At 45.3% G+C, this 14238-nt stretch overlaps 1 protein-coding gene across 1 annotated transcript in view; it reads left to right on the top strand.

Annotated features, from left to right (window-relative positions):
• Positions 1-13025, top strand: part of ANTXRL (ANTXR like) — a 75897-nt gene extending 62872 nt beyond the window's left edge. Inside the window, exon 18 of the mRNA XM_084634086.1 lies at positions 7838-13025. Within this exon, the coding sequence (XP_084490212.1) occupies positions 7838-8059 (222 nt within the window). The 3' untranslated portion in view covers positions 8060-13025. The remainder of the gene's footprint in view (positions 1-7837) is intronic.
• The last annotated feature ends 1213 nt before the right edge of the window (positions 13026-14238 follow it).

Here is a 14238-nt window from a genome sequence, read left to right as displayed (position 1 = left end):
CTAAGACAATGGGGTGTATTTTGAAATGCGTTAGCCGGAGCCCTGTTCTTGGTCGTGGCAACTAAGTGCGGCTGTAATGTCTTAGATGGAAATAACCAATAATAATGTGTTAGATGGAAATGCTCACATTCCCTTACGGATTGCCTGCAAGCTGGTAGGCACTGGGCATTCGCCATCGTTCATTTTTCTATTTGAATTTACCTTAGGTGCTTCTTGGTTTCCCTCTACAGTATCACAGGGGTAGCCGTGTTAGTCTGGATCTGTAAAAGCGGCAAAGAGTCCTGTGGCACCTTATAGACTAACAGACGTATTGGAGCATAAGCTTTCGTGGGTGACATCATGCATCTGACGAAGTGGGTATTCACCCACGAAAGCTTATGCTCCAATACATCTGTTAGTCTATAAGGTGCCACAGGACTCTTTGTCCCCGTCTACTGTAGTATCTGAGCTCCTCGCAATCTTTAAGGTACTTATCCTCACAGCACCCCTCTGAGATGGGGGCCTGCCGTTATCCCTGCTTGTGTTCTGTGAAACCGGCTCCATTCATATAGGAAGAGGCCCAAGAAGAGAACAAACAGTTAAGAAAGAGGTGAAATGGATTTATTTTTCGAATGTCTGGGGGAGTGAGGGGGCACAGGTGGAAGAATCACATCTTCCTTGTTAGATATCAGCACCTAGTTTAGCTCTGGTGTTTAACATTCCCTCACTCTGGTCCACTTCTGTTTATCATACCATTTCATAATTTGCAATTGCAATGGCCAGGAGCCACCTCCCCAGTCATTAGAAAATCATTATCCAGGAGAAAATACTTCTTACATTAGGAGGTATTTAAAATACCCAACCTCTGGGTGGACAGGGGGGAAAAACCCAACCATTTGTGGTGATTATTTTTAATGCTCCAAGTTGAGACGTAAAAACTGAAAATGCAAAAAAATGATCAAAAGCTCAATCAGCAATCAAGTTGCAGCTATTTTTAACCTCTCACATTTCCCTTTATGTTTGATAAGCTTTTCTGTCCTTTAAATACAAAATCAAAGCCCCAGCCATGAATGTAGCAGTTTTCTTTAGTAAGAGTTTTTCCAATCCTGTCTGACATCCAGGCGTACTTGGTTCAAGTGACAAGGAGTTTCACTGCTCCACGAATTTTCTAACCCTAACGCTATGGGGTAATCACTGCAATTGCAGGGAAAGCGGGGAGGGTTTTAATGAGCCTTGGCATGTTCAGCACACAGTTAGCATGAAGTGATGCAGTGCAAGGAAGCTTTTGACAAACACTGATTTGCATAGATTGTGGTTCCTTGAAACCACACGTTATCGGCCCGATCCTGAGGCCATGCCTAGGCAACGTGAACAGCAGATGTTCAGCACCTCTTTGGATCAGCTCCTTCCCCGTAAAACAATTACACCCAAAACGGTTTTGGTGTCTGATCCATGAATTAATCAATTTAAAGCAACCCGTTGATCTCAATGGACTTTAGCTCAGGCTCCGATTGTATATTTTGAATTGAATTTTTAGGGAGCAAGATTCAGATGCTGCCAGCTGGAGGGTTCTTGTTCCCTTAAATCTCTGTTCACTAAAGTTTCCCAAGAATTAATGTCTTAACATTAACTTAGGACCCACAAAGGTCAAATTGCTGAGACCTCCCATTGATTTCACTGGGCTTTGAATTCGGGCTTCCTGTCAGTTCAGTTGATTCTGTGACTCAGCTTATGCATCTAGTCTCAAATATCTCATGCTTTGTAAGTTGACGTGTTCATTTTATTTTTAACAGCGACCTGTGTTCCTTTTCTTTTGGGTTGGTAGACAATATTGAGTCGCTGTTTGTATTCTTTCGGCCTGCCTATCTGTGCTTACAAATAGAAATATCAATGATATTTTATTTTTTTAAAGCAGTTTATAGAGAGTGAAGACGAAAGTAGACCTGCTGTGTGTATAAGATAAATGTACCCTCGGTAAAAACCTATTGACCTCAATGAAGATAAAATAGTGATGAATTCGGCCCATTTATTTACAGAGACCCAAACGAAATTACATTATTCTCAGTTGTTAATTTCTTAAAAGTAACATTTTGGTTGGTTTTAAAATTATATTTATACAGATATACCAACAGATTGTTTTATTCTAGAGTGACCAAACTTTAAAGGGATGTTTTCAATTAAAATTTTACCCTAAAATTTAAAGACAAAACAAGATTTTATAAAGTCTACGCCCCACAGAAATGTCCTCAGGGCTTAAAACAAAAATTCCGGTGGAAACAACTAAAACAAATGAAAAGGAGTACTAGTGGCACCTTAGAGACTAACCAATTTATTTGAGCATAAGCTTTCATGGGCTACAGCTCACTTCATTGGATCCGATGTAGCTCACAAAAGCTTATGCTCAAATAAATTGGTTAGTCTCTAAGGTGCCACTAGTACTCCTTTTCTTTTTGCGAATACAGACTAACACGGCTGCTACTCTGAAACCTAAAACAAATGAGTATTCCCTTCCCCAAAGTCAAAATTGCAGTACTAAGAATCTTTAAGTGAAATTGACTATAAACAAAAATTAAACTGACTTTCTTTGCTTTTAACATTGTGCAAACTGAGAGTAATGCAAAAAGTTTACAAAATGGCAAATGGAGTAGACTTTTAACCGTCCCCTTTTAATAATCAAAGATGCTGTTAGTACCATAAGGAAAGGCATTTGGTTGTTTACAAGGCATGATTTTTAAGTTGTTGGTGTCCCTTTAAATACTGCTTCCTATTTTGTTGACAACTTGTTGCAGATGAAAAAGGGTTGTGAAGCAAAGGGTTGGGAATCTAAACACTCAGTGCTATGGTGAAAATGACCAAGAAACAAGTTTTAGTGGCTTTCAAAAGTCCCCCCCGATAAACCACAGCAAAAAAAAAACAACCACATCCTAGGTGGTCAGAGAGGCAAAGCAATTGAATTACTCGTGATTGTTACACTGGGATAAAAGCTGCTTTGAATATCCCTGATTGATCTGGCTAGAGTCAAAACAAGGGCAGATTCTGCAGCTTCAGTATTTGTACCTTTGAAAAGCCAATTTGGCAAACAGCGTAACAAGAGACTAACAAGTGGATAGACATATGGGAAGGCAAAATAATAGTGTATTATAAATACTGTGTAGATGGGAACTGAAGTAAGGGCATAACTCCATATGGCATATTGCTGATCTGCAGTTGGTCCATGAATGACAATAAAGATTTACGGGTCAGACCATCTGAGCGATTTCATGCCTGCAGTGAGGGTGGAACCAGACAGAACTGGATTTATTCAGATCACTTGCTTCTTAGAAAACAAAAAAGCGGCTACCAACAGCTGTCGAAGTTGGGATCATTGTGGCATTACCACAGTTGACAGCTCTGATACCTTCCCTTAAAAGATTTAATGCTGCCATACTTAAGGGGCAAATAATGATAGCTCCACCACTGGTGTGATTGCAGCTGTCAATCCTTATTAATCAATCCCGTTGATCACAGTCCCTCGATCATAGGTGTGTGTGGGTAGAAACCCGAGGAAGGAATGCAAAAGCTGTATTTAATTTAATCTTTATTCAAATGCACTTTGCAAGCTGTTGGGGGTTGGGGGGAGGAATACTTAAATCAAATGTAGGGTATGAAAAAACCCTATAATTTCTGTCTCATAATAAATGGGCTTTTTGTTACTTAATGTATATACTAACCCTGGGCTGATATAGGACTGTGTAACAAACACAAGGCCCTGCAGCCCTTACTTAAGAGCATAACCCTTGCCCACAGAAGTAACCGTCTTGGCACCACTTGTTTGATTACAGCTTGCAGGATGTGGCCCGTAGCTTACTGCAAGGCTGAATTCCTCAGCACCGGTAAAGCACTTTGAGATCTGAGGAAGGTGAAAAGCATGACTGATCAGTCGTGATTATCTGCTCCTCTGACTCTCTCTGTAATCCTAATGCAAGGCATCAGTTCAGCTTTGATTGATCAGTGGCTGCTGCGGGTGCTCGGAGGAATTTGCTTTAGTATTAACCAATCGCTTGTTGCCATATGAGATTGGAGCCGTGCGCCGATAATCTGTTGTGAGGAAATGTCACAGTATATACATCGATCATCCCAATTGCGCTTTGTCAAGCTCCAAACCCAACTTTATTTTTCATGACACAATGTGAGGCCTGGCCTTTAAATTACCCAGCTGTCTGACAAATCCAAGAGTGTGGCAGAACCTGGCAACAGTTTGACGCCGCCTATCGCTTTAACTGAAGTGAAAGTAATGCAAACAGATTTCTGGGCTCCCCTTTGATTATACACTATGAATACATTTGAGACTAATGGTTGGGGGTGAGGAAGGGCACGGGGCAGGGAAGACTTGCAGGCAAAAATACTGATGTGTGTTTGAGGCTTTGCACTTACAGAGAGGAAGGGTTCTTTTATTTCATTTTGTATCTGACTTTTTCTATAGGTTGAGCAAATAGACTTCACTCACAAAGTGATTCTTCTAAACCCCTGGCAAATGCACAACTTTGTAAATACAAAGGCAAAAGCATTTGTGTACTAAAGTGGATTTGTGGGGCATGCTGCATGGCTGTAGATCTTGGTGGCTTTATCAGGCATCATTTACTAATCTAGCAGGGAGCAGATTTTGAATATAAAGGAAACCAGTGGAAAAGAAGACAAGTGGCCCTTAGAGACAAAGAAGGATGATGCAATGGTTTGGGTGCTAACCTGGGACTCAGAAGACCTGCGTTCTATTTCCTGATCTGCTACAGGCTCCCTGTTTGATCTTGGGCTTGTCCTCGCTGAAGAGTAAAGCCAGGCTCTTTGCTGGGTGTTGCTCCTGTCCATCTACAGAAACCTCTGACACAAGTGTGGTGGTGTTTCAACATGGCTACCTGTCTTGGTGGGGCTATAGAGTAAAGCCTGGGTATTGCTTTCAGCTGGCCACTTTGTAGTTAGGATGCAGGCTAAACCACTCAGTGCTGATAGTCCTCCAGTGCCTTCCCACAATTCCCCTGGGTGCCCAGAAGGGCAGGAAAGTTCTCCCACAGTTCCCTGGGAGAGAATCACAGGGCGGCTCAGCTCAGGGCAGCATAAACAACTGAAGTCCTAGCACTTCCTCTGGGTGAGTACAGCACAGTGTGGCTGCTCGCCCCCAGGCAGGACTACCCTGGGTGCAGATCCCCTCCATTAACTCTGCAGCACAGACATAGCCTTAGCCTCTCTGTGCTTCGGTTCCCCAGCTGTACAATGGGCATAATATTCCCACTCTGCCTCATCGGGTTCACAAGGATAAACACAGTGACGACTGTGCGGTGCACAAACACTATAGCAATGGGGGTCCTGGACAGAGAACTGTATGTGTATACGTTTAAACATAGCTGCCAAGTCTTGCGCAGCTCCGGGTGTAATATTCAGATATTTAATTAACTAATTGGCATAGAACCCTAAACTTCAGCTTCAAACGCTGGAGGCTTTAGTACCAGTGAAAGGCATTAGTCCTTTGTCTGTCTACAGGATAGCAGCCAGGCAGGCTTCCCACATGTGCTGCTCTCAGCCCCTGGTCTGGGAGTAGGGGTTCGTCTAAAGGTAACAGGTGCAGATCACTCTCCACAGCCCGTTCAGGACTTGGCCTCTCTATTCCCTCGGCCACTTAATGCAAAGCCTGGTGGTGAGTTTGTGACAAGGGAGCTGGAACTGAGACCCACCAAACTCATCTCATTCAGGGGCTACCTGGAGTCCATCTGAGTGGAGCAACTTTTAATTACTGTTGAGCTGGGCTGGATTACAGGGCTCGGAATCTCATTAGGAAAGCCTGGAGCCAGGTAGGCAAGTGTAACATTGCCCCGTTTGGGTCATCGGCAGGGATTGAGCCTGGGAATGTACACACCTCCAATGAAGCTATACCCTAACTCTGCTGTCCCGTGCTTGAGTTCCATCCGGGCTCTAACGGGTGATTTCAAAACCCCGCCAGCAAGATGGTCGTGCAGATCGATTCTTGAACAGCCGGGCAGTGGGTTTGGGTTTCCCATCCCACGAACATTGCTGAGATTTCAAAAAACAAATTCCTGTTCTGCAGAGGGATGGCACCGAGGCCTTTTCTGCGAGAAAACAGGGAATGAATGACATAGCCCAGTGGGTAGGGGACTCACATGGGAGACCTGGAATCAAGCCTCTCCAAAGCAGACAGCTTTGGGGGAGTGAATCTGGGTCTTCCACATCAAATCCTGAGTTGGAGGGATTTGATCCTAGGTCACCTACATCCCAGCTGAGTGTCCTGACGGTTGGCTACTTGGAGCGGGGGCTTACTTTTCATACTTATGGGCGGTGTCACTCCTGCATTTTCAAAGAGCCATCATCTTTAGCCTTTTATTTGCTAGTGAGGGGCGTGGCTCACTCTCATAAGCACAGACTCTTGCCACGGTTAAAGCAACAACTTTGCTGCAAAACTCTCCCTCCCTCCTTGCACCACCAGGAGGATGCAGGGCCAGATCCACACCTGCCGAGTTTAGCAGATCAACCTGGGACATTGGGAATCTGCAAAGGATGTAATGAGTTTCTCCTAGCTGCGGCAGGGGGTAGCATGGGGAGCCATGCAAGACTTGGCAGTTGCAAAGCTGGGCAGGTCAGGAGGTGGGGGAGCGGCTGGGGTGCTGGCATGTGTCTGGGATTGCTGGGTGGGCTCTGGTGCTGGCTGGGTGCTTCTTTCCCTCTTCCTCTCTGGAGCTTGGCTGGAGGGAGCCCAACAGAGCTCTGCTTTGGCTGGGGGAAGCCCGGTTGAAAATATGTATAGTCCTTAAAGAAGCAGGACATCCTTCAACATTTCCTTCAGTTTCCTCTTTGTTTCCCCACGCACTATGGTGTTGAAATGCCACTTAGGCAGCTCCCATCAGCCCAGCCCACGCGATAGGCCACACCCATTTCAAAATCCCCTGAATCGGGAAACACGTTACGCTATCACGTGACTTGCTGATGTTCTCGGTGTGGGACTGGAGGGCTAAGGACCCTAGGCCATGTCCTGCATAACCACACCAGCAGGCCTCTTAAGGCGGCTGGTTTGCAGTCCAAGAACTGCGTTGCTTTTGAATGCTAGTGCGTGTGATGTGCATGCGCCCCATAGGGGTACTTTGCCATACCGTGGGCTTTGTCCAAAGCAGGACTTGGACTAGTTTTGGGGCGTTGCCTTCTGCCAGGTCAGAGCTATTGTGCTTTCTCCAGCAGTCTCTTGTACGCGCAGAAGACGGGTCGATGTTAGTGTAGATCTAAATGGAGAAGCAAGACAAGGGGTGGGACTCCTCTTCATTGAGCATACATTGACTTGTCCTGTATATATCACCAGTCCTGAGACACAGTGAGGTCTAGTGGTTAGAGCAGGGGCCTGGGAGTCATGAAACCTGTGTTCTTTCCCCCGGCTCACTGCTTTGCTTTATACAAGTCTGCCCCCGCTCTGTGCCGCTGTTTTCCCAGCTGTCAAATGGCGATACCTGCGGGAAGGGCTTTGAGATCTGTGGCTGACAAGGGACAGTGGAAGTTCAAAGTACTGTAGCATGACTGTGGCAGAGCCACCCACTCAGAGACCCCTTTTCCAATCCCCGCTGGGAGACTTCAACACAGTAGCTGAATTTCAGGGTGGGCCTTTTTCTCACTAAGAGGCTCAAGCAAAACCTGGGTCAGAACCGTCCCGTGTTTGATAAAGCGAAGGGCTGAACTTTGCTGGTGGGGGCCCAATGAATGTCCAGTGGATGAAGATCGACAGGCATTCCCATAGCAAAAAACAGCATTGCATCCCTTTGGCACTGGGCTTGCTAGCTGCTGCAAAACACATGGAGGTTTTACAAATAGCTATTTTTCTTTTAACCAGGGACGATGCATAAACTTCACCCGGGTGAAATCAGACGGAAGCACCACCCCATACCGCCCGCCGCCGAAGCACGACACCCCCCCCCTCAACAACGCTCCGAGAAGTGCCTCGCCTTCGGCCTCTCTGCAGCCTCCTTCCAGGCAGCCGCCTCCTGGACCTCCCCCATCCCGAGTGCCCCCGGGACCTCCTCCGGCGCGCCCGCCCCCACAACCCCTGGCTTAGAGTGCGGCAAAAACCAAGATTGCTCTCTGCTGAGCATGGCATATTTATTGAGGCTTGGTTTACAGTCGAAAGATAGCGGAAATTTGTTGCTGGTCAGCAAAAAAAAAAAATTGCCCAGTGTCAGTTTTACTGTATAAATATATTTATGCCACACGTGCTGAGTAAACATTCAGTGGATAATTCTGGAGCCACTGGATGTAGAACAAACCCAAAACAATCATCTAGACACAGCAGTAGTGTTTATATAGACAGACACACACGCACACATTCTTCGGATTTATCCACACATGACGTTTGTATGACATTATATGTCCTATCATACATGAAAACCCAAGCCGGATACACATGCATCAGTCAGTACAAAGGTGCCACCTGCAAATGAGTTGGGTAAATTGAAAGTCGCTCTTCTCCCCACAAACATAACGCAAACAGGGAGCAGTGATTACAAGGGAGCATTCACCTTGCTTTGTTCTGCAAGGGGAATTTCCTGGGTAATGACAACAGAGCAAGGTGAGGCTATGCACCATGCAGTTCCAGTGATGTAGGGTGTGGAATCTGCCCTGTGGTTTCTTCCTCACCCCCCCGGAGAAGATCAGTATTGAAACCAAAATCTTTGATTTAACTAGATTTGGCCTTTGTTCTTAATTTCCTCAGACACAAGCAATAAAAGCTAATTTGCGGGTCTGAAAACCTCAGACTGGGGCAGATCTTTCCAACATTCAGGGGAATGTGGAAAAAAGTTTCTAGGTCTGTTTGCATTTTTAAATTTTCATTTACATAAAAAGGCCTCCCACATGGCACAGATGTATATGTCCCTTATATGTGACTGCTACTGTATATAAGTAGCATGTTTGATACACCAGACATACGTGGGAACACATAGGGACTGATCCCACGTCTGTTTCCCATAGACTTCACTTCTAGCAGGAGCAAAGGATCGAGCTCTTTTGTGATTCAGATGAAAACACATCTGCGTCCTTTTTTTTCACAGAACTTCCCCGTTCCCCCAGTATGGAACATTACTATTTATCTGTGTGTACAAAACACACAGCATCTGATTTGTCAGCATGGGCTTTTCTTTTGGTTTTTCTTCATGCCAATCCTGTGGGACTCCCAAACATTGATGAGCCTCAGTTGTGCCTGACACTAGGCAGAGACATAAGTGCACGCACGTAGGTTGTAATATCTGACGTGGGATTACGGGGTTCCTCATGACTGGGGCTTGCTAAATGCTAAAGCCTGAGTGGGTTGTATCCAGCTCATCCCTAGTGAAGCAAAATAACTCCTGGACTTACATTGCTCCCCCCATCCTGTATTATTCTGCATCAGAAAGGGTGTCTGCAGATCCACATGTAAATGGTATTACTGTAGTCGTAGAGAGGATGTCCATGTTGCATCATAGAATCATAGGACTGGAAGGGACCTTGAGAGATCATCTAGTCCAGTTTCCTGCACTCATGGCAGGACTAAGTATTATATCTTATTGGAATGGTCGGTCTATTTGTGTGGGGGAGGAGATATAACCTTGCACCTGTTCTTGGCCATGTAATCCCAAGAGGAAACTGTAGTAATGCCTTGCATTTACTCTCGCTTTATGGCATGTGCACTCCTGGTGCGACGTAAAGAGGCCAGATCAGGGGATGATGAAGGGCCCAACAAGGCCTAATTGGTAAAGACATGCAGCGCTATGGCATGCTATTGGGCCGTAAACTCAGCTCACAGGAATCAGCATAACTCCATTGAAGTCAGGGGAGCAGCACCCATTTACACCAGTTGAGGATCTGGTCCCATTGACTGCAGTGGAATTGGTCCTGATTTAGACCTGAGACAGCAAAGCACTGAAGAATGTGGTTAAGTTTAAATCTGTGATTAAATTTCATTGAAGTCAATAGGATTATTCGCATGCTCAAATTGGGGCCTCACTGCACTGAGAGGAGAATCAGATACATTACTTATAGCTCGGTACAGTCCTACCTCCCTTACCCCACATGAGTGCGGTCTGCTGGGTTGGCCCATAGGTGGCAGAGATGGGGGAATGGCTTGTGGGGGGTTAACATCTCCATACTTCTATCTGGATTGCTCCCCCTCCATTTAAAGCATTTGCTTTGAGAGCAGCACTCCCACATCTGCAGCCAGTGTGACATCTAATTAGTCATCAGTTGTTTGTTCTCACTGCTTTGAGTTGAAAGGCAAAAATAATGTGTCTTATTCTCCATTTTAGTTATGGCAAAACTCCACTGTCTTCAGTGAACGGATGAGCCAGGGGGAGAGTGGGAATGGGCTGCCAAGTTTTGCATGGCAAGACCATCCATTTAGTCCAGACTGGGAGTGACTGGAAGTTGGTATTTCCTGATATCTCTTTGGAGGCCTTTGTGGAAAGAGTTTGGTGGGTCTCAGCCCAGCTCCTAGCGGACAGGTGTCTACATCACAATAAGCAGTTGGCATTAACCGCCCCTCTTATTGGCAATCGCAGCGGAGGCCGATAATTGAAATGACAAAGGACACTGAACATCCCTCCCAGCCTCAAGTGCTGTCATCGAGATCTGGCACATGGGTGGCGAAGCTTGTGCGGCTACTGCCTGTGCATACAGAAAGGACATCAGGGCTGTCAGACCTTTCACCAACACTTAATTCACCACCAGGGGGGACTGAGGTACTAGCGAGACCCACAGTGCTGGGAGCAGATAACGAGCAGGGAAAATTAACTTACAAAAATAGGTTCCATTTATAACGTTTTTCTTGACTGGCCAGGACTACTTTTAGCCAGTGATTAAAGCAGGGTGCCAAATTCTGTCATCGCTTACTTCTGTGTAAATCCAGAGTAGCGCCAATGACTTATGGAGTCACTGCAGATGTACACCAGTGTAAATGCCAATGGAGTTTGGCACAGGGATCTGTGTTACATATGCCAAAGCCTAGAGGTTTTTCACAAGCTATTCAAACAGCTGACTCATCTGCAGATTGACAGGTATCACAATGCCGTTACCTTTGCAAAAATGTGTCTAGTCTTGGCTGTGCAAGGAATCCATCTTCAATAAACTCAGGTGCACAGCTGGGATCGCAATTGTTTGGGATTCCAGATGATGAGATCTGTTCGCAGTGCTAAATTCACCACTGCATTACCCAAGCTTTACACTGCTCTGACTCCATCTCTTCTAAAACTACCCCAGCATACAAGTGCAGGAGGGCAAGGGGTTTCCATGAGTATCAATAGCTAGAGAGTTACATTCCCAGGAAATCAGCTTTCGGTTTGTATCGCAAACCTGCCCCTGCAGTGTCTGCCACCCAAGCACTACAGCACTGTGTGAGAGCTGGACAATGGAACTGGGGAGAAGCAAAAGTGAAACTGACCAGTCTATTTTCATCCTTCAAGCTGAATGCAGCGCTAAATGTAAACCTAGGGCACTGGCTGCAAAAAGGACATTTGGACTCGTACAACTCTTTTCCATTTTTACTATTTCAGGAGTTACAATAACACAGGTGTTAAGCAATTTGGGCTTTTTTTTTTTAAGTCTATTTCATCAGATCCTCGGCTGATTTAAATTGATGTTGCTCCATGGACTTCAATGGAGCTATGCCACTTTGCACCAGCTGAGGGTCTGGCCCGGGATTTTTAACCTGACAGTGTGCCTTTCACTGGCCTGATGGTTGAATATGCTATTGTTGTTTTCATCTGTATGTTTGGCCAGTTGTGATTACAGTGCTCCATAGCAAACACTGTAAGGAAGTGTTTAAAAGGGAATGATTCACCAGTACCTTGGAGCCTCCCATCTCATTTTCACCTGTGCACCGTGAGTGTCTAATGCTTTCCCTGGCATGAGTGCAGAATTTGGATTTGGGAGCATCTGGCACACACTTAAAGCTGGTGTAAACAGTAATGCAAAATGCAAAGCAGTGGAGAATCAGACTCCAAGTGATCAGGATTCATCCAAGACCACTGTGGTTTAGCCTATTAAGGGCTGCATACCAACTGCAGTTCCTGATGCATCAAGATCAAGGCTGTGGGTCAAACAGTCCTAAATTTACAAAGCTTCAGCTCCTCTTATTGGTGAGTGAGCTCAGTGATGGGTTGATTCATGAACTGTACCAGTTCAGATGCACATGCACCTGTTGTTCTCTAAGCCTTTGTATTCTTGTGATGGCTTTTGTCAATGTGATCGGTACCATCCTTTGACTTTTTCATTTTAAAAAAGCATTTTCCTGAGAAAACAGCCCAGCTTCTGTAAATATAGAGAGTTTAACACAGAGGAGACAGGACACTTCTGGACTTTACTGCTGGACAGTTAGAGTAATTTATTAAAAGGGACTTAAGGTGAATAAATACAGATGGCCCAGGATGTTATGCATGTGAGTGTGATAATAAGGTATGGTATTCTCAAATTGTTCTCTTGTAGCTTTGGGAAATGGGAATTATTGGGTACTGCCTAGTATATTTAGACATTTGTTACTGATCTGATGCTTTTGAGTAATGCAAAATGTAGTATAATTAGGAAAACCAGGAGATTTCTAACCTTTAACAATGCTTGAACAGATATGTAGATAATGATAGATTTACATTTTGGGGAAGAGAGAAATTGCTTGGTTTATAAGGGAAAACAATGTACTGTACAAATATGTTCTAGAAAGAGGTACGCTCTCAGAAGTAGTGGGGATGTGGGCTGACATGGCTGCCATAAAACATTGGGGACAGAGGAAGTTGACGGATTTCTTATTGCTAAAGTTTAAGGGGGTTCTTCATGGGGGTTTGTTGCCGGTACATGTGGTACAACTTTCTGTAACTAACATGCTGCTTCCATGTTATAATTGTATAACTTTTATGCATTTTGTGCGCCTGCTCCATTTCTCTGAAAAACCCTGCGACAATAATATCTACATGCAAATGTGGGAAATGTAGCCAAAATCTCATAATCCAACGTAATGTAGTCTTAATGGATTTCAAATCAGCAATAAAAGTGCTTAACAGTTACCCATTAGAGCGAATGATTTCACTCCAAGGGACATTTTAAGTGGCGCAAGTTTATCTGATCCTTTAATATACTGTTCCTCATTAGTACATTCATGTTGTGGCTAGAGCAAGGAACTGGGAGTCAGGGCTCCTGAGAGCTAGCCAGTGCTCTGCTGCTGTGTGAAGGAGTGTCCTGCCTCTGAATGGACAGCCAGGTGCTCACAACCACAACAGGAGATTCCCTGCTTCACCCTCGGGCTGACCTATTTAAACAAAACCAGGGAGCTAGAAGCTATGCAGGTTGGCGGGTGTGTGTGATCTCCCACTCCCTGGCTACAGGAGACTGACCCGAGCAAGCAGAGACTTTCTCTAAGGACTTGGGCAAGGAGCTTTGAACCTGAGGCCTCCGAGCTGTGACTGCAAATGCTCCTGCCATGAGACTTTACTAAAGGAGACACACCTATTTTGGTTTTTGTTTTTGGCTTCCCTTGGCCCTGATCCTTTACAGAGGGAATATTTTGATGCACCAACTGGAAAATAAGGTAGGGTTCGCCTGCAGTGCCACACCTGATCCCACGGGGATGTGCAGGAGGGGCCCATCCCTTTACATACTGACCCAATGGGCAGCTGTGTGCCAGCTGCTTGTTCTATGACCCTCTTTTCCCATTCCTGAATGGGAATGACAATCCTTGCCTACCTTGCAGGGCTTAATTACTTAGGAGCACGTTTTGATCTCAGGTGCACGGCTGAAAATTCAGAGTAATTCCACTGAAGTCAACCGCCACATCAGTTCACATTCAGGTCACAATTGCAAGGGTATTTTGCTACCTTGAGGGCTTGAAGTATATTTAAAACAAAAATGAAAGCTGAGATTCCAGAGCATAATTCTGCAGCATGGAGCAAACTCTAGGGCAAATTCTACAGCTGCGGGATCATGGGACACACAGGGCTCTTCCTGTGGGGGAGATCTTGCATTTCTTGCTCAAGCAAAGCTCCCACTGATTTTGGGAGTCTTGCCTGTGTAATGACAGAGGGATCGGCCCTGTAATTTCCCATCCCACGCAGCCTAGCAAGCCCTTTATTTTCTTGCTGGGAGCATTTCCTCTGAATCTCTCTGCATCCCCATGGGGATAGAGACACGGGCTTTAGCAGAGACGCAATGGAAGTGGAGAGGTCATGGGGATAGGCCACAAAAATCTCCAAGCCAGGCAAGCCACAATGACTAGCAACCAAG

This window comes from Lepidochelys olivacea (assembly GCF_965140295.1).
Source record: "Lepidochelys olivacea isolate rLepOli2 genome assembly, chromosome: 7".
Taxonomy (NCBI): Eukaryota; Metazoa; Chordata; order Testudines; family Cheloniidae; genus Lepidochelys; species Lepidochelys olivacea.
The sequence above is the reverse complement of the archived record's forward strand: the minus strand, read 5'-3'. Positions and strand labels throughout refer to the sequence as shown.